The sequence below is a fragment of the Centruroides vittatus genome, unplaced genomic scaffold, assembly GCF_030686945.1.
Source record: "Centruroides vittatus isolate TY-2023 unplaced genomic scaffold, ASM3068694v2 scaffold_149, whole genome shotgun sequence".
NCBI classification, from domain to species: domain Eukaryota; kingdom Metazoa; phylum Arthropoda; class Arachnida; order Scorpiones; family Buthidae; genus Centruroides; species Centruroides vittatus.
In genome coordinates this window covers 2,136,060-2,163,878 of record NW_027122681.1, presented here as the reverse complement: position 1 = coordinate 2,163,878, position 27,819 = coordinate 2,136,060, and the positions used below count along the sequence as shown (strand labels likewise).

Genomic DNA, 27,819 nt, shown 5'->3' with positions numbered 1-27,819 from the left:
AGAAACGATAAAAAGAAAGAGGATCGGAATTCAACAACGGGTATATATTCGGTGCCTTTACACAACCAACGTTTCAATTCCAAGCTTGTTTATGTGGGTGCAACGATGCGCAGTTTAAAACAAAGGCTCAAGAGCACAAATATACAATCAGTAAGAACCTTGACAACACTGCGCTGGCATCATACGAAAGACAGAAGGATGTTAACGTCCAATGGGATCAAGCGGCAATTATAAAAACGACGACGAATAGGCAAACGGTCAAACATCTTGAGAGATTGGAAATCTGCAAGGCGCACATGACAACTGGTTGTATAAACCATAGAGATGCGGACTCATTGTCTACCATGTGGAGATCCTTTTACATTAATTAATGTTATTAACGGACAATGCTGGTTTCGTTGGATCTTATATACAGGGTGTTTTTTTTTTAAACTGACGGTACTCAGAGACATCTGTAGAGCAATCTAACAGCCGGACTGTCGCCAAATTTGGGAGAGTGACTAAGGACGACATGGGAAAGAGATTCCGCGAAGAAAAAAGTAGTACCCAAATTTGCCGGTAGGGGTGGATTTGGCGCTGTTGTAGCAAAACAGCTAAGAATCTGCATAAAATCCAGCTGCAATTAACAAACACACGAATGAATAATCAGACAGAGGTTTCAGTGTAATAACGAAAGTTTAATTAATCAGCAAATAACCTTCTCCCTTCTTCAATGTGATCACCGTCCTGCTGGACAACTCATTGCATCCTGAACACCGTGTTCTCTATGGCCGAACGTAACATGTCCGCAGGAATGTTCATCACAGTTCGAGAAATGTTGTCCTTCAAAGTCATCAAGTTTGGGACACTACCAAGATAGACCTTGGACTTTAAGTAACCCCACAGGAAAAAGTAACATGGGGTTAGATCCGGGGAGCGAGGCGGCCATGCAAGTGGAAAAAAGCGACTGATGACCCTTTCTTCAGTGAAGTGCTGGTAGCTTTTTCGCTACAACAGCGCCAAATCCTCCTCTACCGGCGAATTTAGGTACTACTTTTTTCTTCGCGAGAATCTCTTTTCCATGTCGTCCTTAGTCACTCTCCCAAATTTGGCGACAGTCCGGCTGTTAGATTGCTCTACAGATGTTTCTGAGTACCGTCAGTTTAAAAAAAACACCCTGTATATATTTTTTCCGCTATTTATTTTGTTTATTTATCTATATTTTGTCCGTTTGGGCGTTTTCCGTTAATTTTTATATTTATTTCGAACACATTTTATGTTCTATATTTAATGTTCTATTTTTTTGTAACCGAGGAAGATCGTTAAAAACGATTGAAAACGTTATTATTTTATTAAATTTTGCTGGATTGATAAAGGTGTAGTTTATTTAACTTATTCTACTTCCAGTACATAGTTTTTATATACTTATAAATAACTACAGACTAATATGTAGAGCCTATATATGAAAACTGGTAAGACTGATAGCCACTTAGCCACTGATTATCCGTCCTTACATTATTATAATATATTAATATAAATTAATCAGTAGAATTACCTTTGCTATTATTTAACTTAAAGATTACATTATAATTATAATCTAACTAAACATTTAAAGTTAATTATCTCTATCTCAAGTGTTAAACCGAACCAAAGTTAAGTTTACTACCTAAACGTGTAAGTTTTACTGATTTATAGTGACCAGTCTAAATAATAAAAGTTTCTTAAGTATTTTTTAAAAATGCTTTATTTCATTAAAAAAACATAAATTGCAAGATAGATAGCTAGACAGATAACACTATTGCACCAAAAATACATCCACGCTGGATCCGCGTTGGATCCAGCTGGAATGGTTTCAATCCAGCAAAAATCCAGCTGGATTCAAAACACTGCTGGATTGCAATCCCTAGTTGACGTACACAACTAATCCAATCCACAGCAAAATTTAACAAAACTCAAAGGCTGGAGCGTCCTAAACTTTCAAACAATATTCTGTATCGTTCAAATAGATAACAATAGTGATTTTTTTCACATTTTTAACTTAATATGGTACTGGAGAAGAATGCAGAAGGTAGCTTGGACTGAAAAATTGTCCAATAAGCATCATTTAGAGATAACAGGAAAAACCAGAAGGATTCTTAACATTATAAATAAAACAACTAACAACATAGGACATCTATTAAGACATTCAGAATAGATGAAGAATATTAATAATATTTGAGGGAATAATGGAGAGAAGAGCAGTAGGAAGACAACCAAGAAAGCAGTACTGGGATATAGTGAAAGGCAGAACACATTACAACAAAATTAAGCAATTGACACTAAGTAGAAAGTAACTATTCACTTCTGCAACTAACCTTGGGTTGAGGAAAGAACTGTTAGAATGTGAGTATGGGATAAGGCACTAGACACGTGATACAGCCAATTCGTTGGCGCGAACCCAACAATGTTCGATGGTTTTATCCATTCGCTTGAAATTAAGAATTAAATCCTATGAAGTCGATAGTTTCACTACAATAACTTCCTTGCAATCTTTATATTTCAATAGACAAAGTTCACAGAATTGTAACAAAAGTTCCATGTTATGCCAAATAATATTAGCATACTTAGTCGATAGCTCTTCCAGCAATCTGTCTCGTCTACCATGACCAATAGAAGCACGAGTCTCAAAAAGTACATTGAATCTCCATCTGAAACGTCGAATTTGATTTGCGATTGTTTTTCTTCTATTAGCTTAGCCTAATCAGTTTTTGTCTTTTCTGTTCCATCAATATACTGTACTTTTTAAAAACACATAATGATCAGGTTATTTTCCCATAATTTTTAATTGAAAATGGGTTTTCTATCGGTTCTCTAGAAAGAATAAACATATTTTAACTCACGAATCTCCTGAGGTCAAAAAAGTCCGGATTAAATATTGAAGCCATGAAAGCAATGCTAATTACAAAGCAAAATTGCGACTTAGTGTGATCAAATTGAGTGATCAGGGCTTATCAATATAAGTTCGTCTGAAAAGTATGCTTGGTTTAGCCCTTTACGGAATTCTGAGAGGGCCTTTAATTATCAGCTTTGGCTTCTCCATCCCTTTCTGGCATCAAGAAATTATGGCCAACCTAGTCGGAAAGTCCGTGTAATAAACAGTATGCTAGACTTGGGGTGCATATACTTTTCGTTTTATATGGATCGATCTGTAAAATCGGATCAGTCCTTGTCACGTGATACAGATAGCTTCTGTCATAGCAGAAAGTATACAAGTAGGATCGAAGATGGCAGCAAACATTTGTTAGTTAATAATAGTCTCTGCTTGTTAGTTAACATATACTGAATTTTAAAAATATTATACGTATAATATCTTTTAAATTCTGTATATGTTAACTAACAAGGATGAATTAATTAAATTAAAATAACCCATTTTATCCCTCAATATTAAAACTATAGTTAGTACTAAACGACATACAATGTTATGAATTATCGTTTATTTGACAAAATTGTGCTCATTCATACGAATTTATAAATCGTATTACTCTGTGAATAAAATTGTTTACCACAAAATAAAATTTAAATAAAAATTTCACAAAATTAAAAAATAAAACTTGCAGAAAAGATGAAAGTGCACGCCATACATTCTTGCTATACAATCTAGCAAAATTGTCTCTAAATACTTATTTTTTCATCTCAGTTTATCGGATATTTTAATACTGATGTTTTTACTTGTCATTTATAAGTTTAAATAAGTTTCCTTGTCAACAATTAAACGTTTCTTCGTTATTTACTGTAAGCTTAACTTCAACCATGGAAGCCGCCATCTTTAATCTCTTTTATCCTATCCAAACGATCCTACCCTCCGCTCGGATTAGTTTGATCGCGATCCAGTTGATCCTAGATGGCGTTTGTATACGCAAATAGAGATTGATCGGATCGCAGTAGTTCCTTTGTATACACGATTTGAACGATCGAAGTGATCTTGGATCAGTTTGATTCCAAAAGTATATGCACCCATCAGTGGCGTAGCGTGGGTGTCAGCCGCCCGGGACGGAGGAAAATTTCGCCCCCTTAAATAAAATACGGGCAGGGCCGGATTTACATAAGGGCATTTGGGGCCTGTACCCAGGGCCCCACAAAACTAAAAAAAAATTATGTTTAAACATAATTTTTTTCTATTACCGCGACAGCCTAGTGTGGCCTAATCATGAGGGCAACAGGCAGAGAAAACCAAACCCGGGAAAAAACCTATGAAACATCGGAAAATTTCGGGAAAAAATTTCACATAGGTATTTTTCAGTTAAATTAAAATAATTAGTTTTACACTATAAAATATATGTACGTTTACAATAACCTTATTTTTAAATGAAATTTACAACTTCCTAGTTCAAATCTAATTGAAAGTACAGTATTTTGTGTAAATTTTCTAAATCATCAAATTTGCCTACTCTTAAAGGGGGAACCCCCACCGAATTTGTGCCCAGGGCCCCTGGATTGGTAAATCCGGCCCTGAATACGGGGAATCCCTACAAGTCAGTACAGACGGTGTTGTCAGTCGCTACAATGAGCAAGATGTCATTATTATACATTTATTTAAAGAAAGGGGATTCCCCAGTTTCGTCACAGAATAAGTAATGAAAAATTCCGTGCTCATTTCAATCGGTCCGAATCGTAGGTGCTACAAAAATATGAAATGAAATGGTTCAAATTTTTACAAGATATTATCATTTATTGTGAAAAAATTCCGCCCCCACTACGCTACGCCACTGGCACCCATGCAGAATGCAATACATCTGAAGTAATGCTCCACATGCCGAAATTATATTTTCGTTTAAAGCAGCTAGCTTAGGACACCCCTTCGATAAGCATTGGCTATGAGGGATCGGGTGATCACGATAGCCATGCCAAGGGAAAAAAGTGACCAATTACTCTTTCTCAGTGAAATGATCTCGTAAGAGCTGCCACATTGGTCTTGTGATACGAGGCAGCCATCTTGTAGGAAAATTGCTTGGTTTGGGCATTCTCTTTGCAGCATTGAATCCACGTTCACGTAGACTTGACGGCACTAGGCGGAGTGAGACGCGTTTTTTTTTTTTAAATCAGTTTTTAAGAATACTTTTGCAATACTCACCTTTATACCTTTCTGCTATTAAAAAAAACGCGATTTATGCGAAATATTTTCCCTACCGGCACATTATGGAACTAAATTTTTTCGCGTAATCCTTCTCTCACATATTAAATCTATTAATAGAGGTTGCGACCGACGTTTTCATCGCGAAAACATGTACGTCGGACGTTTAGCGCCGCCTTCCTGTAAGCCTAGAAGTTCGACAATGGCGTTTAGAACGTCACTGGCGTTTAGAACGTCACTGGAATCATGCTCGACGTTCCAAACATTATTTTTATAGTGTTAAACTTTTTTATTTTGTGTTAAAATTTTTAGTGTTAAACCATTGTCAAACTTCTAGGCTTACAGGAAGGCAGCGCTGAACGTCCGACGTCGCGATGGGCGCAACCTCTCTATTATTCCAGTGATTACAGTTAATCCTATTATAGGATAATCAGAACTTTAACTACATTAAGCACCCATTAGGTTCAAGATAATAAAAACATCAATTATTATTCATAAGCATTTTTGACTTGATCTCCAAATCATCCCCAGGTATCTACAATCCATACAAGTCATACAAGGTAGTTGTATTCTGCACCTGAGGATGGCTTGTAGAACAAGTCAAAAACGTTTATGAATGTTTAATAAACATTTACTGGGCATAAGGTGTTCAAGTATTAACTATTTTCCTGCTAAGGATTGTTTTGGCTTATTTAATAAAATGTTTCATTTAGTAAAGTTCTCATAGTAGTAAAAAGTTAGGGAATTATTACATTAATTTACTACTACTTTATAAATTTATCTAAAAATCCTTTTCAACTAAATTATAAAACTATGCTAATTTATACATATATAAATAAATATTACAACCTATACATAAATTTCTAAACATAGGAAACACTTTATGACAATATTATCCAAATATTTATTTTTATTTAAACATAAAATTCAGTTTTATTTCAAATATTAAACTTTGTTTTGTTTTGTTCTTATTACAAATTTCAAGATCTGGTCGTTCCGCATGGTTCTTGTAAGATTCTATTCGGTCGTAAATGTAAAGTTTATTAACAAGCGGGATTTTGAAGTCGTCTTTTATAAAATGGAAGCAACATTTCAAAACTCGCTAGTGTGAAAATATTTTAAAATATTCTGGGAAGGTTTTGATGTGATGCAACTCTTCCACCGAGTTGAAAAAACTAAGTTTTACTAAAATAAACTTTTAAAGCCTTGAAAATACAGATAATACTGCCTTTGACAAACTCATGAGGCCACTAATTTTTGAGACCAACATGCACTGTTTCTATAGATGAAAGAAAAACCTACATACATCCAGTAATGTATGACGATACAACTTTTATGAAAGCATCCATTAGAAGATTTTACATTCTTTCACTGGATTTATATATATATTTTGTTTATTATCTTTCATAATCAAAGCTCGAACTCTTAATGTTTGCATCTCACTCGAGATATTTCTCTTTCTAGACAATACAAAATGTTAAAACATCAAGAGTAGCAAATGATATTCATCTTGTTTCTGCTTTGTGTTTTGGAGGTCGAAATTCTTTTAGCTTCTTACTCTTGTTTCCGGTTTTGAAAGCTTTCCAACTGTTTACACGACTTTCTCGACTATCCTGGAAGAATTATTTTAAGTAAATATCTTTTCACTATTTTAATATAGTAAATATAGAATTAATTAAAAATAATAATTTATTTTACAGGAAGGCAGCACTGAATTGAAGTATGAGTTTATTTTAAGATAAAATAAACTCATACTTCAATACAGAAGACATTTTTACACGCTCACTTCATAATTTTTTTGCCATTCAACTTCTAATTTTTTTCTTTCTTCTTCGGCTATTTCTTGTTCTCTCTTCCTTTTCCTACAGAAAAAATTTATATATTTATAAATAGTAAACAAAATAACTCAGTTTTACAATATATAATAATGTAATTTTAAAAATGATATTGCCTAAAAAAAATTCTATGATTTAATTCTAACACTTCCTAAATATTTTTGTGACACTATTAAATATTCCGTTATATTAACAGTAACTATTTAAAAGTAGATATGTAGAATTCTCACTATTATTTATTAATAAACATTCTCTGAAAAAAAAAACAAAGTAAGATATATTAGAAATGATATTTCCAAAGAAGTTGGGCCCCCCACCAGTTGCCAAGTGGATAAAACAGCTAAACACTGGCAGTCAACTGTGAGTTTTCACCTCACCAACTTAAATTTTCTGGGTTTCTTCATATTTGTAACACCTTAATAGGGGCCAGTTTCCCCATAGAAAGTCCTCCCAGGAAGTATCCCCTCAGCAGATCACCCATGAATTGCATTGATGTATACAACCAACCAACCAAAGAAGTCAATTGTTTCGATTACTGTTTAATTTTGTGGACTTGATGCATTACAAAATCAATGTTTTAATATACATATATATTTGAATTATTAAAGAAATAATCTAAAATTAGCTTCTACATATTCAAATTCATCAATAAATTTAAAAATGTATAAAGTCATCATTATATTTTTAAACGACAATGCAATTTGACATAAAAATTAATTAAAACTCCGAGATAACAATTATAATTTTATAATTCACAAGTTCAGAATTTTAATTATAATTACCATCTTGCAGTTTTAATTTTTATAATTTTACCATCACTAGAAGAATTTTTAACATAATTTTGCATATTGAGGCAGACAAGAGCCTCAAAATAAAGGCTAACTCTGCAGTATCCCTCCTCACAGAGCACAGTATGAAAGGGGATGAATTGTAAAGACGCTTTTACTTTAGTGTTTTTATGAACTTGCAAATTTTAATTAATATAGAGTTTAAACATTTCAATAAAGATTAAAAAAAATGATGCTTTGTTAAAGCAAACTGCAATAGAAGCAAAGAGATTTTAATGTTTATACACTAAACCTCATCAGGAGAACACATTCTTAGATTGTAAATAAAGTATTTTAGTTTTAGATTGTGTTTCCATAAAGACTGATCTGCAAACCTGAAAATGTTAGAACTCCACTGGATTTTATTTCAATAAAGTAGTTTTTTTATTTGCTTATTTTTAAATGTTTGGAACAGAATGTTTTAACATAATGTTGCCAGATCAGATGCAGTATGTAATACACACAACATTCTGTTGCCAGATAAGAAGTGAAGGTATTGTTCCTAGATCACCAGAGCGTGAATTCAAATCAGATTTGGCTCTCTGTTTGTTGGAATTCAATGAGACATATTTTTATGGAAATATGCTACAAATGATACAGTTCCTGGCTTTGTTTTAACCAAAATTAGTAATATTATTTCATATTAGTTTTTATGCACTCCTGAAAACTTTTTTATTGGTATGTTCCTTTAACTATGGTATGTTTCTTTACTTTACTCTGATGTAGTATCAATGTTGTTTAAGTTTTTTTCAAATTATTCTGTGCTTTTCATCAGGTTTACTTTAATGAAAACTGATAGGAAAGTTAGTGCAATTTTTTCCTTCCTTGTCCTATCAACCAGGTGGTGCTGTCATTGCTTTCAGACTTTAGCCCTTAAGACTGTTACTGTGTTTTCTTTTTATAGATTAACCTTCATATTTAGTAAAGTTTATTTAAACATCTTTAGGTAAGTGTTATTAAACTTTTTTAACTGTAGGTATTACTTACTTACAAATGAAGAACAAAATACAGTGGTATCTCAGTACTCAAATTATTTGGTACTTGAGAACACAAATTCTGGAAAATTTTTTATGATAAAAATGAAAAATATGAAAATGTTGCTGATACTTCTGATCAAGAACAACAGAAAAGCCAAGGTGATGATGATACTTTGTACAAAGAAAACACCCTGGTTTAACTAAAATTAAATATTAATGTATAATACAGTACTTTTAATTGCAACTGTTAATTAATTATTGATTGGAAATAAATTATTGATTGCTTTAATAAACATATTTCCCTTAGTAATGGAAAAGAATAGTATATTTTTGCTAACTTCTGGAACATAACTCCATGTCTTGCACTAGTCCTTTGTTTCGTATAGCACGGATTTGCATAACACATCACTTTTTGGAACATAATTACAGTGTTATATGAGAGTTATCTGTATTTTAAAAATAATAATAAACAAAAACTTTAAAATTTTTTATTTAATTAATTTTGGAGACAATATTTAGTAAACGTGACAAAACATGGATTACAAAACATTAAAATTTCATATCCAACATCTCATGTAGAAAAATTTGCATTACTGAAAAATAATACTTGTATTTTTTCTCTATTATTTAGAATCTCTACATATAGAAGAAACAGATTTCAGATATAACAAAAAAGAAATCTTGTAAGATATATATACAGTATAAAGGTCTGGGATCCCAAATAATTATTACAAATATATATTGATTAAAATATATATATATGATTAATAGTAGTACTGATTTCTGTATTTCTTGAAAGAGATTTTTGTTATGAAGACACAAAATGTAGGAATTCAAGTCAATATTTCATATAGTTAATGTATAGTTAGTTAATACAGCTAAATGACAGGGAGATATTCCAAAAAATATGCATTAAGTGACTTCATTGTTAACTGAACATCAAAAGTGTACATAGACAAACCTATATCGTAAAATCTACTACTCATAATGGCTAAACGTAACACAATGATAAGTATTTAATGTATCTAAACATAGGAAAGATATATGCAGCAGCAAATTTTTCAACTCCAATATAATCTTGTAGTACCTCAATCATATGTGGTCTGTCGTTAATCGGTACATACAGATACAGTTATAATAATCTTATTTTTAAAGATATTTAATATATCATTAAATTATTGAAATTTAAAAAAATTATTGCACTTCCAAAATTAAATGTACATACAACGATATTACTAAAGCTGGTTTACAAAATACAAAGATCAATAATTTATAAATGAAAAATTTCCAGTTTGAAATTGATAGTCAATTCAAACTTAAAAAGAAAAGGTGCAAAGTTAATGGAAAAGTATACAAAAAGTAAAATTTGGATTCTTTAAACTTAGTAACAAAATCAAAAATCTAGGACTATTTGAATTATAAAATCATAATGTCAGCATTCCTATAGATTTAAGATTTACCAAAAATTTACTATTAAGGAATTACATAACACACAGCCTGAAATATTAAAATTATAGTAATAAAATGAAATTTCTTCTAAGTTTTCAAACATGATGTTGTATCTTATACAGAAAAAATGATTGAATACTGTTACACAATAACTAAAAATTAAAAATGGATGTATATGTTGTAAAAATGTTATAAAGATTGAATTTGGTATGTGATTGTAGAGAGACAGGTTAGTGTTTTATATTTCAACTTTTCTTTTAACAGAATAACGCTTAAAAATTAATTAGTATAACATAATGAAATGACAAATGTATTGAATCTTATTTTAGAATTAGTTTGATAAAACAGAGTTTTCAAAATTAGTTTGTTGTTTATGATATGACATGACTCAAAATTATAATTTAATATAATATAGCATTCAGTTTAATGCTGTTATTAACTATTTAAGCTATTATTATTATATTTCAAGTCAGATGTTAAACTGAGTTTAAATTTATAGCTGAAGAAGAGACAAATGAACTCAAAAAAAAATATTTTATACCAGAAATAAAACTTGGATGACCCTATTTAAGATCAATAAAAAGATATTAAATAGGTTATAATTATCTGAACTTGTGTGAAATTAAAAATAATAACTAAATATATTTAAATGTAAAAAAATAAATCAAAACTTTTTATCTTTGTAATTTTCTTGAAAATGTCAAAACTTTATGATATAAAGCAGTGATTCCATCCTATTTTAACATAAGAAAACCTATAGAACTTCTACCTGTTCACATCCCATTCTCACTAAAGTTGAGCCACAAATTTCCGATACTTTAATTTGTAAAATATATATTTCATTAGTAGATAAGGTAAATCATAAATAGAATTTAAAATACCAGCAATTATTTGTCTTTCAGAAAGTTCTGGTGTAAAACACATATGGGATTGTCCACACACTAACAGTGACTGAATGATTAATGTTAAATATCATATATACAAATTTAGGACCTCCAATAAATTTTTTTATTAAACATTTTCTTGCAGAAACTCCTAATATTCCTTCATGGAATCTCAAGGTTCCACAGAATCCAGTTTGAGAAACAATGAGAGATGGCAGTTGTGTTTAAAGGCATATTACTGAACAGTAATGGCAAAGAATTGTGGAGGGAGTGCAAAAATATTATTTTCTACATTGTCACAGTATGTCATATAAAATGTGAATATTTTGCAAAGTAATACAGCTAAATTTTTTGTAATTTGAATATTCTTTAATAAGCCTAATTACGGTTTATAAAGATGGACTCAAAAACAAATTTAAGCCAGTAGGAAAAATGATTAAAAAGATTAAAATTTCTGATATATTTTTTAAATTATAGATATTACATTATGGCATATGTTGAATTATTTCCTCCCAGGAGTATAAAATATAAGAGTAATTTTTGAATAGAAAATTACACATTTTGAAATGCAAGCCTAGAGATTTGCTGCTTAGACCTATGTGACTGGTACAGCAGGAAATGATACAACAATTTTATCAGGATGATTTTTCTCAAATATTCATTTGCAGCATTTTTTTCATGATAAGGATTTTATATATGTTACAATAACAACAATTATTATTAAATGGAAAATTAAATATTTTATATTTTTACTTTCCCAGCTGTTACACCTGTTATAGATATAACATATGGAAAGTAGAGTGATCAGTCAAATTTTGATTCCCCGGTTGTTTTGCATTTCTTCACATATTCATTGACACTCCAGGAGCCAAAGAAAAAGCTCTAAAAACTTGTGTGTATTTGATGGGTAAAGGTTAAGGAGATGGGGAGAGTAGAGAGAGGTCATGTGTCATATCTGGAGTGGTATCTGACTTAAATTTCCTTAAAATTCTTTTGTTATATTTGAACGACAAGTAGAAAAATTACCATTTTCTCTCCCTAAAAATATCTCCCAGTAATACTGATGGTATGGCAGTTAGGATTTGCAAGTCTGAATGCCTAGTCTCAGACTCTATGGATGTTTTAATTTTTATTCAGACTTTATCAAAACTTTACAAGTCCAAGCCCAAATTTTATGTTAACATTCATAACTATAAACTGATGAAATCAATATTTTTTAGGTAAAATAAAAATAAATATAGGAACCATTATTATTGTAAACCAAAAATCAGGATTATATTATTAATCAATGCAATAATCTTGATGACGAGCATAATCAGATGTTTTTTGAAAATAAGAATTGTAGTAAATTTCGAGAGGGTAAAGCAGAGAAAATTAATAAAGTTCTGTTGGATATATGTACTGTACCTAGCTTTAATTCTCTTGCCAAATTATTGAATATTTTATTGTATTTAAATGATACAAAAATATTGAATTTTTAGCATATTCGTAAAACCATTAATTTCTCTTCTTTATTAAAGTGGAATCTAATATAATAATTCAAAATTCATTTCATTAATTTTTTATAATAAACTAAATGATTGTAATTTATACATACAATATAAAGTGATTCAAAAAACCGTTAACACTAAGGGTTGAGTTACACACAACAGTGACTGTTTGGTGCAGTAATATCGATAAATATCACACATAGCCAATCAGAGTTTCATCTACGACACTTGTATGATTCACAGAATACAGATCATGTGTCATAGATGCAACTCTGATTGGCTATGTGTGATATTTATCGATGCTTACTGCACTGTGCCGGCATGTCACTGTTGTGTATAACTTGACCCTAATATGGTAGTAACTCATTATGCTAGATTTGTAGTGGCAGCTTGTCCTTCACTTAGTTCTCCACCACATTAAAAAGTCATAATCCAATTGTGCCATTTTCAAAAAGAGTACCCTGTAGAAGTGACTGCATACTTTATCTATAAAGTATTAATATTTTCTTGAACCACCCCATGTAGTGTGTTTTACAAATGTTACAATAATTCTGTATTTGTAAGTTGAAAATTTGTCGTACCTTTCTTCCATGTCTCTATCTTCTTGTTGTCTTCGCTTCCTCTCCATATCGGCAAATAATTTCATTGTCATAACATATACTGCATGTTTGTACTAAAACAAAAGTGACTTGTAAAAATAACTGACTTAAAAATCACAGTATTTCTGAACTAAATCTTACTTTAGCAGGATCGTCTTCCTCAATTTTGCTTTCCTTTCCAGCTTTCTTTTGTTTCTTTCTTTTTTCTTCAATCTGAAATTTATTAATTTGTTAAGAATACTTCTATTCATATGTCGAAAATTATTGAAATGATCCTTTTATATCATATTTGATAATCTGTTTAAAGTGTAATTAATAAAATCATATTACATTTAGTGATCATATATACCAGGGATTGCCAAACCTTTTGACAGTAGCCATACACTGCCTATCAGAAATACACAAGAACCGTATCCTCTATTGGAATGCCTATTGGAGAGCTGCATTATCTATTTATATTATATATACTGTATACTATTTACTCGAATATAAGACGACCTCGCATATAGGACGAGGTGTGACTTTAAAGATCAAAATAAAGAAAATTAGATTTATTAATACAATTCTAATTTTATTTCATTTAATCACAAGTAAAATATCAAATGAACATAAATGCACACATTGTCCTGCAAAAATTACTAGCATTTTAAACTTTAAGGAAAAATCTTCTAAAATCGACAACATAATTTGTTCATGTAAAGCTGGACAATCGGAAATCTTTTTTTGCCAGTTCTTAACAGTCAAATCCATTCTTCGTCGATTACACTTACGAGTTTCTCAGAATTCTGATTTCCAAATAATCATCTTTTTTCACGTGGGAATAGATTAAAACTTATATCGGGCTCACATGTGATTTTGGAATTTCAGTCTGGAATTCAATTCAAATGCTTTGCTTTTCCTATTGCTATTCATCTTTACTCCTGACAATATACAGGAACGATTCAAATGACCCAGATAAAATATATTTATGTTTTTAAATACAAGAGGGTAAGCATCCGGTAAAAAAATGCGAATACACAGTTCACAAAAATTATTTGCAAAAGCGCAAAGAATCTATCACTCAAGCGTATAGGATGACCTAGGAATTTGAAGCTGTGATAAATGAATAAAAACCTTGTCTTATATGCGAGCAAATATGGTAGTTAAAATACTGTAGTTATCGCTGTTACTTTACTAGTACTTTATGACTAACTGATTAGATAAACAATCATTTAACTCTTCTAACATTATGAATGTATCCTACTAAGCTTTCATCTGCTTGTTTGAGGTTAAGTTGTGAGTTAAACTTATAATTTCTGTGTATATTACACTATATAATAGTCAGATAATTTACAGAAATATTATATATGTGTAAATAGTATGTACCAAGTTTATAAAAAGAAATTGTATATGTATGTGGGAGTTGCAGTAAAAGTGTAGAAGAGAGACAGTTTGGCCACTGTGGATATATATTTATATTTACCATTTGATTTGTTCTCGCTTTAGCTTCTTCCACAACTTCCATTGCTTTGTTCTTAAGTTCTTCACTTTCTAAAATTTTATATGCTTTATTTATAACTGAAAAATATTTATGCAATTATATTAAAATCTTCTAACAAAATTCTTTAAGTTATAAGAATGAAAATTTAATTACTGTCAAAGGCTTTTTGTGCTCTATCTTTGTCATTGCAATTCTTGTCAGGATGAACTAATATTGATAACTTAAAAAATAAGAATTTATTATAATAATTACTGATAAATTTTAATTTGGTAACGAACTCAAATGCGTTATAAGGAATAATTTATCTGTACCTTCCGATATTGTTTTTTGACTTCTTCCATCGAAGATTCTGGTTCTACTTGTAAAACCTGACAGAAAAAAAAATATATTTTAACAGCTTTCTAAATCTTCCAGAAAAATTATTTCTCGGCAAACATTTATCAGAAAGACACTCATACCTCGAAGGGATTTAAGTTAAAATATGTCGAACCTGGTCGAAGAAGGCGATCGATTTGTTGTTTCGGTGTCAAATTTGAATCCCTTTTCTCTATTTCTTTCACCTGTAAAAATTAATATGTTCTTTTAATTTAAGAAATTTTACGAATTTCTTAAAAACCGGTATCGATTTCTTCGATTCTGTTTCAAATTAAGTTTGGACTACCAGTGGCCGAATGGATAAAACCACTGAACAATGGTGGTTGGTTGTGGGTTTTCACCTCACCAACAGGCTGGCCACATGGTGTTTTCCAAGTTTTATTCATGTTTGTAACACCTAAACGGGCCAGTTTATTATAGACAGTCCTCCCAGGACACATCTCTCTTGGCAGATTGCCATGTTGTGTTGTCACATATGAACGAACAAACAAACAGAGTTTGATTTTAGTTTGATAAAATTATCATATTTATATTTATTTCAAGTGAGAAATATTATCAGCTATACAAATATCTAAATATAGTTCCAGATGATTGTCAAAAAGTAAAAACAGATAATGTAGAACTAATGAAAACAATTTGCGATTTACTAGAAAAAGTTTTAAACTTTATTTCATTTACAATAAAATGCATAATTTGTACCGATATATTTTGAATAATTATTTTAATTATATGATTGAAAATAAATTAATCTTTTTCTTTAATATGAAAAGAAATAAACAGAGTAGAAACAAAATGCCATAATTATTCAATACAAAACAGTGCAATTTAAGAGAACATATGTAATATGCTTATAAACTTTCGCTATTTTTTTTAATATAAAATACACTAACAGATGACCAAGGTGGTAAAGACCTCCCTTGGGCCAGGGTCGAATCCAGCAGAGAACCCCAAGAATTTTTCACGGATAGTCTGTCCCAAGTTGGGTTCCATCCCTTACTATCCAGTCACCCCATCATAGTGGGCCATACGGGCTTTTTTCAGGACCATAGTGAGCTTAACCCCACTACTTGCCTGAAAAAAAAAAGGCCCTTTAGTGCCCACAAAAATAATTGGAATTCATAATGAGTTAATAAATATGAGCAAATTGAATATAGTAAATATATTTTCAAGAATGTATATCAATCATTTATTGACTGATACACTCCAAAATATCAAACACTGATACTGAGAATTTTCTGTGAAATGCCGTAATATTTCAAGTTTAAGATGCAACTTTTAAGAAGTAATTTCCAGGAAAAATATTGGATAATCATCAGAAATAAATATGGTTTGAAAGAATTTACGAAAGATTAAAAATATCAATAATGTAACCGAAATAAATTGTAATTAGCAGAAAGTATAAAATAAGTATCAAATACTATAAAGTTTTCATTACATTCAAACTTTTATAGAGCAATAACTTTAAGAAGCATGGGATAAAAGTGCATCTTAAACTCAAAATAATGCTTAAAGAGCTTGATAATTTATGGAAAAATTATTTTATTTGTTTATTTTATACAGGCAATGTCATTACAATAATAATTGCCACCACCTGATACAAGAAACAAACAAATTCCATTAAAATATGTACTAAAACACAAAATAATAATAATAAATTAATTAAAACAAGGAATGATGAATTAAGCAGTATAAATATTTATTTTACAGATTGATTTATACATGTGGTTTGGTTCTAATTTATGGAATTAAAAGACTGACAAATGAAACTGTATATTTCAACAAAAGTTCATTTCATAATCGCGCAAGTTTACGTACAGTTAATGTGATAAGGAAGAGAAGATAATGTAAAATTTTTTCGATATATCGTTTTTATCTTTATTTCAAATTTATAAAGTAAATATTATTTTATTCTATCTCGAATTTGAAAAATAAAATAATAAAGTATACTTAGCTATCAGAAACGTAATCCGTAGTTTAAAATTTAAAGAAATTCGAGTCATATTAGAAATTTCTGTTTTAAACACTTCTTTTTTATTATTTCTGGAAGTATTATGTATAAAAAGGAACAAAAATTCATATAAGATATCGTTTAATGGAATAAAAAATTATGTAAATAAAGTTGATTATTAATTAAAACTGAGAAATTAAATCATCCATGCAAATTAAAGTTTCATTATTTGTTGAATATTCTTCATTTTAATAATAAAATAATAAATAAATAAGCCAAACAAGTGTTTAGTTACGTAGCCAATGTTTTATTTACCTTAACAACACGTGTAATGGCTGTTAATTAAACTGTGCCAAGTGGAGGATGGTTGGATATTTGGTCGAAAATCATAGGCATCAATCTATGAGAGACAGAGAGGAACATACATGTATCTCTCCAATACTTTTGTACCAGCAAATTGTCCCCCCTCTTTGAAGATACATATGTATTTTTATTTTATACCAAACTACAAAAAATTAGGAGTAGAAATGAATACACTGTACACATGCTCAGAAGTTTTTCTTACTCATTTAATAAATTAATAATAATTTGAATTGCCATACGTTAAAGTATAAAAATTTATCATTGTCAATAGTACTTCCTACCTTCCTATATCTATATATATATATACAGATCGACACTAATGTTGAAAAATCTTTCTTTTATTAAAAGTATTGGCTAACCAAACTAACCAACTATTTCATCCATTTCTTTAATGACATGGCAGTAAGTTTTGTAAATTTTTATGATAAAATGTTCAATTATATTTTGTTCTTATTCATTTATAAAGCCGACAATGAATCGGCAAGTTCAAAAAGGTTTGCTGCTTTGTTTCAAAATGTAATTATTATTTTATTGTTGCTATGAATGAATTAATTTGTATTTTTGTCACAGACTGTAGATTTTTATTAGTTTTCCAGAACTGAAGCTGATATATTCTCCGAGTTCCACGACGATCCGTTGTATCGATACAATATTATACGTATAAATATAAACAACCAAACCTGATAATTATATATTAAAACCGAACGATTTCCGAATTATACAGTGCCAAATTACTTAGCATTTAATTAATAATAGTAGCAGTGAAATAGTCTGATATAACTGTCAATTGTTTGGCTTTTATATTACACAAGAAAAATAAATATTTCATTTTAATTTGTTTAAATTTCATGTTGAAATGTACAAATGAATTTCTTGCTTATAGGTAGACACATTACAATCTGCAAATATAATGACTAATTTAGGTCAATGACTTACTTGAAGGCACTTATAACAATGATTAGCTCAGTTATAGATTTATGTTTGTTTATGCATAATAATTATTTTCTTAATTAAGTAATAAATACATTAATAATTTGCAGTAATTTATTTGTACAAATTATTAACGTATTACTTAAGGAAAAAAATATTAACAATATTAATATGAAGTAAACAGCAGAAAAATCTGAACTCCATTTCAATTGTTGTAATATATATAATGCATATTAATACGATATAGAAAAAATTTAAAGAATGAGACTCTTAATATAAAAATTAACGTAAAATAATTTTCTATTTCTAGATTATTTATTCTAAAGTAATATTTTGTAAGCATACACCATAAAATAAAAATGTAAGCGCTCGTTGCTATATCATTTACTTTACGATATCCAAAAATAACCAAATTTTGGCATTCATAAGCATGTAAATTATTCTGTAATATCAAGGCAAACCAAAAATTTACATAACCAACATTAATCTATATAATAATCAATATAACAGTAATATCATTATATTGATTATTATATAGATTAAATGTAAAATGTGTTACAATATGATATTAGTATCGATTACGCTTGGTCGAAATAATCTAGATGAATAGGTTTAGTTTATTTAAATTTTATGCATTTGTGTGAAGTATTTATAGTAATAATTCAATAGAAAACTTACAAATCATTCATAAAATAAATTTCAAAGTTTAAATCTTAAAAATGTTTAGCTTCAAATTTATATTTTGTCCACATGACCACTCTTCAAACAGCTGTTTGTAATGAGAATTTTATAGTACTCTGTTTATTTTATATTTCTATTAATTATACTAGGTTGTTATTGTTAACTCTTTCTGCCCTGTACACACTAAGAGGGCCTGTTTTTTTTTTTTTAGGAAGCCCATTATCGGTTTGGCCAGGCCCGCTATGAGGTGAGGGACGGGGCCCAACATACCCAGACAGACCACTCCCAAAGAATTCCTGGGGATTTGTCGACCCGATTCCATCCAGATTCGATCACGGATCCCCCAGAGCAGTAGGTTGCCACCTGACCGCTCAGCCATCCGACCGTCAATTATACTAGGTAGCCCGATAGTTCAATTAATGTTAAATTGCTTAAAATTAAAATTAAAAAAAACTTTTTTTAAAAGCAGACAAATTTATAAAACAAAATTTAATGAAATTACTAAAAAAATTTCCATAGTTATGTCACAAAAAAGAGTTGCAATTAATTTAAAAAATTGTAATTAAGGACTCAAAAATGCAGGAAAAATTAAATAATTATAAAAATGAAAAGTAAATTAATACTAAATAAATTAAACCTAAAAATTAATTAAAATCAAAAATAATAAAACTCCGGCCATTACAAATTAAAAATAAAATCAAAACTAATTCAAATCAAATCAATTAAAAATGATAACGTCTTTAAAAACCTTTCAAAATTTCTTTTGAAATTTTCAAAATGTAAACCAAATTAATTTTTAAATTTACATTATTCGTGTGTGGTGGTGGACAGAACATTTTGCTTTTAAAATACACGGATAGAAATTATTAAAAATAATATAAAAACTAAAACTAGAACTATATGTCTCTATTCTTTATATAACAAAAGCTTTTTCAAAAATCGAACTTAACAAATAGCAGTTTCTTTAATTCCAAGTCTGAGTCAAAAGTGAAGTCTTTCTGTGTCTCCTTATCCCTACACAAATTCTTTCCCTTTCGCTAATCCTTTCTGTAAATTCATGCAGAGCAGAGTCCATGGATAGGGTGGCCAGATGTCCGGCTTTTTGCCGGATTGTCAGGCATTTGACTACTCTGTCCTACATCTGGCATCACCTTGCACCAGACATCGATTTGTTCTCCTTTTTGGGGTGTGAATGAAAAATGTGTACAAAAATAGTTCAGTTGTCACTTTGAATGAATTGAGGAAGCTGAATAACGTTTCCAAAAGGCCCACACCACTTTGACCTAGTAGCACTTTGGCCTCTTAACGAAGAAAACGGCCAAAAAATTTCACAAGTGTTTACAAATATTTATTGGATGAGGACACTAGCGATGAAAGGTCTAACCAAAATTTGGAAGCAGACTGTTGCTGACCCCCTAGAAGAGACATTTTTTAGCAAGTTGCTTCAACTGAGTGCCGACAACTACGTCTCTCCCAGCTCACTTGAAGGTCTCATACGCATCGCCAAATTTATTTTTCCGTTTTTTATTTATACATGTATGTATAAAAAAAACAGAAAGCACGGGGTGTCGACAGGGGGTTACCTCCTCCAAACAGTGTCCTCCTTTTTAGGCATTGTGTGATAGCCACCCTATCCACAGAGGAAGTTAACGGGTGGTCCTTTCAAGGAACAAATTGTAGATCCCACCTGTGACCCAATGTGACCTACTTACATGCTGCTTCTTTGTAAAAAAAATTGTTGTTTTCAGTTTCAATGTAGATAGAACATTTTGCTTTTAATATATGTATAAATATACAGATTTTATTTTAAATACATTAAAATGATTTATTAAGCTGTAAAAACATTAATAAATCGTATTCTTATTATCATCCAATTTTATCCTCAAGATTGCTTTTTAAAAATGGGTGCATCTTAAATTCAAACTAATACTGTATAATGGAACTTATATGAAACTAACTGCTTAATTATTTTCTCTAGTGTTTAATTGAAACACTAGAGGAAACAATTATTATTATTATTATTTTTTTAAGTTTGAACTTTTATGCACGTCAACTAAACAGTGTATTTATGTTTATATGGTATGTAATATTATCAATCCCTCCTAGTGTCTTTAATTTGAACTCTAGCAGTCTGAAATTCCAGTTAATCCAAACAGCAAAAAGAACAATCTGGATCTCTCACTTTCTGAACAAAATATGTAACTGTTGTGCTTGTCTGGCACCACCCAGAATATGTGGTGTATACTAACTCTGAAAATACTTTAAAAATATGTTATTGGAATAGAAAACAAAGACTAGTCTCCTCCTTCTTATAATGGTCATACACTTACAGAAAAAGGTTGAAAATTGCCATACATAAACAGAGTTTGCCAATTTTCAAAATACTGACTAGTATCAGTCATTTAGCTATAGAATATTAAGGATCCCTACATTAACATTAAAAATACTGTACATTGAATTATCTGAAATTCCTTATGCATACCTTTAATTAGATTGCATTTATATATATATATATATATATATATAAATGCAATCTAAATAATATCCAAATCTAATGACAATTCATTCAAAGTTGACTAAAATTAGTCTTTGAAACTGTATAATTTTTTAAAATTTAAGTAGAAAATAAATCACAAAATGTATAATAAAGTTGTAGAAAGAAATTATTTTCACAATTCAAAAAGAAAAGGATTTAAATTTTATTTATAAAACAAACAATATGGATTTGATCAAATCTAAATGATTAATTTTTAAAAATCTAATACGCAAGAGCAAACACTAAAAATAACATAAAATCATATAATTAATCTAAGTAGAATTTAATAAACAGCTGCTGTTTATAATCCACTTTTGACTAATTATTATTACATAACTAATGGATTATTAATTGCCCCATTCAACTTGGCAACGTCTTTTTTTTTTTTAAAACATTAAGACATATATATATTAAAAAGGAAAACATTAGTAAAAGTTTATATTTAAATTTAAAAAAGTATTTAACAAAGTTCTCAAATGTCAAGTAATGCATTAAAGAATAAATAATTATACCAATTTTATTGACATCTTTTATTTCTGTCTCAATTATTCTGCCTAAGAGTCTTTTAAGAGAAGAAATTCTCATAAAAGAACTGGTTGAGGCAGAAATAAACAATCTTTTCAATATTTAGATTAGTGATTTAATTAATAGAATTAAATACAGTCAAATCATGATATAGCATCCTCTCGAACCTTTAAAATTTCAAACTAATGCAGGTATTAGTCGTCGCAGTTATTTCCATAATATTCAGGGCTATTTGAGCATTGCCTCGAACATTACTTAGCTGATTTGTTATAAAGTATAATTTAATTTATCTAGTAACTTATAACAATGTATCATTGTGATATTTGATTACTTTTTACATGATGTATTTAATGGTACTTACTAATAATGCATTTTTGATATGATTTCATTTGTATTATCTAAATAGATTACGTTTTGTGTTTGATAAATTTATTTATTATGAACTAATCAAGAAGAAGGAAACAGTTAATTCAAATAAATACTGTAGACCAGAGGTGGCAAACCTGTGGCACATAACGTATTATACTATTTCGGTTTATCATCTTTTTCAGCCAGCTTCTTTACATTTACTCTAATTACAGCACATTATTTTATTTATTTAAATATAGTTTTTTAAAACTCTTTTTGCCCTGTGGGCACTAAGAGGGCTTTTTTATCTAGCAAGCCCACAATGGGACAGCCGAGTGGTGAGGAATGGATCACCATCTAAAATTTTCTGAGGCTTTTTCAATCCGTCCGGATTTGGACTCGGGTCCACAAGAGTGATAAGCTACCACTTTGACCGCTCGGCCAAATTTAAATATAGTTACTCCAAGTCTGAAACTTCTGTATGCATAAACATTTTTAAACATAAGTATGCTTAATATGCTTACTATGTGGCACACAGACTCAAAAAGGTTTGCCATCCCTGCTGTAGACAACTGCATCTATAATAAACAGAAAAAGTGTTACCCCCAGGAGTCATCATATTCAACAAGATGTTCTCTTTTATATTGGGATACGCATAAAATTTCACGATTGCATATGCAAAAAAGATAAAGAATTATATACTTTAACATATAACATAAACAAGACTTTAATTTTACTTAGGTTATCATATTTTTCTTTAATATGTACTAACAAAAAAAAAACTGTGCTGGTGTATTATTTGTTATATTTTATAATTTAACTATAAATTCAATTATATATGATGTTATGTTTAATGTGCATACATATTTATATTTATTTAATAAAGATAGTATCAATGAACAAATTATACTGCCAGGTTTTAATCAGACTATAATGTGGCTATTAGACTATAAAGAATATTGGTATAGTATTAGATATATAAGACATGTATTTTGGACTAAAAGTAGGTAGCTAAGCTGACTTACTGTATTAAGTTTAATAATCAGAAATTAATTAATTTAATTTAGAATATTTTGAAAGAGGAGGAACCCACAACTCCTGCTTACCGTGTGCATTGCCAGTTACACTATCTAGACCTCTGTCGGATCTTTGCTTCCAGACAAATTAATTTAGAAGATAAAACTAATCATGGCCCTCCATGGCACTCAGTAAACTTTAAGCTTTTCTCAACATGGTATATTTTACACCTATCTGCCACTTGATTAAGCAGCTTCATCATTAAGCAAACATCTCGAGTGTACTTAGACAAACTTATATAGTATAGTCTACTACTCGTGTAAGTTATATATAACACAATGAAATATTAGATACATAAATACTTATCTAATCATAAAAAAGTATAGTTAGCTTTGCAGTTCCATTATAATCTTATGGGACCTCTGTCATTTAGCAGAATGATAAATGTAAGTAGCATTACATATAAATCAGCCTGACATATAGTAATAAACAAATGATATAATTAGACTTTAATTGGGCTTTATAAAAATAGTATCATTTTGATAAGTTAAACACTACCAAATATTTTGAAACAAATTATCAATGTTTCAATTCTGCAATGATGATAATCAACAAAACATTAATTTGAGCCTTATTTCTTGGTAAAATATAAAAAAAAAAACTTTAAGAAATTAAAAACAGCCGTTTAGGTATTCAAATTATTAGCATTTTTATATTAAATTTTTTTTTTAAATATATTATGTGTTATTTACCTTTATTTTCCTACTACTCCATATTATCTACTGCTTATGTATTTCTTGTCTAGTTCCAAATTTTATTCTATGTATAGTAAATTCTTTAGAAATGTCTTTACACATTAATCATAAGACATTTGATGAATCCAAGATACTCAAGCTGCAGCCTTAAAACTTTCATCTTGATATTTTCACTGTTTTCAATACAGTGAAAATATATGTGTTCCCATATATTACTTGCGGCATGTGGTTAAAAGCATATTCATTTTCATTACATTGAACAGTAACAGATGATGCCCTGCATGTGTTTATGCTAAATGGTTTCTACCCATGGGTAGATGTTTCTAAAAACAAATAATGCGCTAGATGTCTTATGACTTCTTTAAAATATTATAGAAAAGAATTTTAAAAATTAAACTATAAATATTTTAATTAAATGATACAATCAGATTCTTATCAAGTTATAATATGTCTATTTTATATTTAAGCAACCATATTTTAGCGCAATAAGAATATGGCTATATGATTAACATATACCTTGTATATGACGTGTGCAATGCCATAACGTTGTAAATGCCATTTTTCTCTAAATACATTTTATTTTATTATTTATATATATATTGTAATTCTTTCTGTTCTGTTTACACTAAGAGTCCTTTTTAATCATACCCATTGTCAGTTCAACCAGACCCATAATGGAAAGGCTGGGTAGTAAAGACTGGAGCCCAATATATTTAGGACAGATAGACCACCCCGAAAAATTCCTGGGTATTTCTCGACTGCCTGGTTTCAAACCCACATCCCAGAGTGATAGACTGACACCTGAACCGTAGCCATCTGGTCTAATTATAACTTGTCAGTTATATTAGAAACATTTGCCTCCAAAGGCCAGTTTTTACCATGTACCAGAACTACTGTTACTCTCCCTGCTCTGAATTGGTCAAGGCTCTCTATCACTCGTCTCGACCAATGCTCCACGCGGAGTCATCAATTTGACACAAGTGATAGCTCACACCCCCTAAAACTATATAACATAATTTACTCCATGAACAATCAAGTGCCAGCATAATTAATGCCGCAGGCTAAATAATTAAATGCAATCTCGGCGGGGTGACACAACTTCCGATCGCGTGCATCCCGGAAGCAGGACGATTTCGAGGGGCCATATCTTGCAAAGGGTCACACGCAGAGGTATGGTTCCTTTGACTTTTTTACTCCTATGGATACGGTCTACAGCCACAATAAGATTCCAATCGTCTCATTAAGGTGTAATTGCACCAATAGGATTGTACAGAACCCGTGTACTTCTTTAATTACAAATGATTTTACATGTAATTCTAGAAAACTTTTCTTTTCAACATCTGCATACAGAATAATGAATATTTCCCTTCCACACATAAATAAAGCATACAAACAACATACTAAGCCAGTAATTACTGTTGTATACGTTTAATAAGGCAATCAACTGACATTGCATGTAAATAATATTAAAAATAATGATAATTCCGTCCCTAATACTGACATCTCGTTTGAATGATAACCGTCAACACGAGTATAATGCAGGTGATGCTGACTGAATCTGCTGTATGTTCGAATACGGAAGGAAAACAACGTTATCATTTCACCAGTAAATTACGCAGACTCGTCGAAAATACATATACTTACCTCGGCGTAAAAATTACTGAAAAGGGAATCGCTGACATCTCCTGTCGATGGATCGTCAGACAAAACGAAGTTAGCAGTAGCCATTTTGACATGATCAATTGAACGAACTACAGTGACATCTGACGTCCGACATACGAAACTGTTATTAATATTTACAATTTTTTTCCATTGTTTTGTACTATATTAAAGGTGAAGGATTTTTTAAATAGGAAAAACATATTTGAATTTTATTTTTAATTTCTTATATTTCTTTTTGTCGTGGCAAAAAATAATTGGATGGAGGATTAATTCAAATTTACGCGAGCCCCATGAAGCTATAACGCGCTACTGATATTGATAACAGTAAAGTAATTTAATACAATACAGATATACTGTATTACACATACATAGAGTATTATTACGTACAATGAAAGGATAATCATGTATATGAAACTATTAATGCCTTATATATATATATATATATCCCTAAAATGCATTTCGGCCTGGTTTTAATGTTATTAACAAATCAACCTATTATTTGTTAATAGTAAAGTAATTCTTAGAACGGGGACCTAACAGTATAAATAAATTTCAATTTTTTTGTATTGTTTTCTTGACATCTCATCCTCTTTTCGAAAACCCATTATGGATTCGGCCAGGCCCACAATGGGGCGGCCGGGTGGTGAGGGACGAGTCCCCTGTCGTGTCCGTAAAATAAACGATTACTGTTAACGTATATAAGTAACTTTATTATAATAGAAACTGTGTGATAATACAACGTAACATTTGTGCCTCCAGGTCTAAGTGTTACAACAGCTAACGCACGACTGCCCGAAGACAAAGAAACACGAGAAAGACAAGGTCCGAGGTGTGGGGTCGCCTAACTAGGTCAAGGGGCAATTCGGTGTGGGTTACCCCCTGGAGGTTTACATACATAACAAATACATAACAACCCCCCCGAAATAATAATGAGCTTATAACAATCTATTCCTGTACCATCAACGTCCTGAAGTGGTGACAATGTCCAAGAATCAAAAGTAATTTGGAATACTATTTAGATAGCTGACATGTGGGCCGAAGGAAAACAAAGAAAGAAAGAAAAAACCAAGACTTCTCCATGGATTATTTGCCATTCAGAAAAATTATGATGTTTTATTTGTGCTAAAAGTTTTTGGAACAGCTTATTATGCAGTGGCGCTTTATAGCTTAATGGGGACCGGACAAAATTGAATTAGGGAGTCCCATGTACAGTGACTTCAGACATTTTTCTTTGGGGGAATCTGTTTCCTCGTTCGTTTTTTAACGCGACCTTTGGATTTAATTAAAGTCAAGTGTTGCTAAACAATTATTAATCAAGAAATATCTAAATCTAATTACGTAACGCTGTGTAATCTGTCGCATCGAGTTATCTGTTTGCGATGCTTAGCAGAAGTAAACGGCATTAACCATTTTCAAATATTTATGGATAAACTATAGGCCTACTCTCTATATCACCAATCTCCAAAAAACTGAATCGTGTGCAAGGGATTTAAGAGCAGAATTTAGAAAGATTGGACGAGTATTGGGAATAAGATGGGCAGCTACCCTACGATGGTTCAGCCATGTTGAAAGAATGAAAGGAGATGAACTGTTGAAAAGAATATACATGGAAAGGGTGAATGGGAAACACAGTAGAGAAAGGCCGAGAAAGTCTTGGTTGGAACAAGTGGATGAGTGTCTGAACAACGTAAGGTGTTGAATCAGAAAGAGAATGTGAGGAAGTGTGCTAGAAGAGCACGAGTGTGTTTGAAGCAAATGAGGTATGTCTGGACAGGAAAGTGTGGAAAAATTTGTTGAATGGATAGTTTATAAGATTGTAGTCTTCTTTGCCTACTGCTCATCCTTTTTTGGATCATGAGAATGAGGATATGTATGTATGTACGTACAGTACCTGCTTCGTTTAGATCGGTATCTGTTGTTCGGCAAATTTTGGGTCTATGCAATCATTTTCAACATCCTGCTAAAAATGAAAACTGTACAAAATCTGATCAATCTACTTTCATTTCATCGTCTAAACAGTTTCTACTAAATTTATCTCTAATGTATTAT

At 30.5% G+C, this 27,819-nt stretch overlaps 1 protein-coding gene across 3 annotated transcripts; it reads right to left on the bottom strand.

The window, feature by feature from the left end:
* Nucleotides 1-5,981: 5,981 nt before the first annotated feature.
* On the bottom strand, nt 5,982-25,870 carry LOC136987302 (dnaJ homolog subfamily C member 8). 3 transcript variants are annotated; one of them, XM_067285018.1, is made up of 9 exons: nt 25,753-25,870; nt 15,089-15,190; nt 14,942-14,998; nt 14,784-14,850; nt 14,613-14,707; nt 13,292-13,363; nt 13,133-13,224; nt 6,870-6,951; nt 5,982-6,697 (listed from the first exon to the last, which is right to left on the bottom strand). In XM_067285018.1, exons 1-9 carry the CDS (start codon nt 25,834-25,836, stop codon nt 6,644-6,646), a joined length of 705 nt encoding a protein of 234 aa, XP_067141119.1. In that variant the 5' UTR covers nt 25,837-25,870; the 3' UTR covers nt 5,982-6,643. The 3 variants fall into 3 exon arrangements, with proteins under 3 accessions (XP_067141119.1, XP_067141117.1, XP_067141118.1); XM_067285016.1 differs by having other exon boundaries at nt 5,982-6,702; nt 6,876-6,951; XM_067285017.1 differs by having other exon boundaries at nt 5,982-6,702; nt 6,876-6,951; nt 14,613-14,680.
* Nucleotides 25,871-27,819: the final 1,949 nt, after the last annotated feature.

Coding starts and splice junctions, on each gene's coding strand:
- LOC136987302 (XM_067285016.1), bottom strand. CDS start 25,836: ATGGCTACTGCTAACTTCGTTTTGTCTGACGATCCATCGACAGGAGAT. Junction 14,999..15,088: donor TTAACTTAAATCCCTTCGAG/GTATGAGTGTCT, acceptor TTTTTCTGTCAG/GTTTTACAAGTAGAACCAGA. Junction 14,708..14,783: donor AGCACAAAAAGCCTTTGACA/GTAATTAAATTT, acceptor AATATTTTTCAG/TTATAAATAAAGCATATAAA.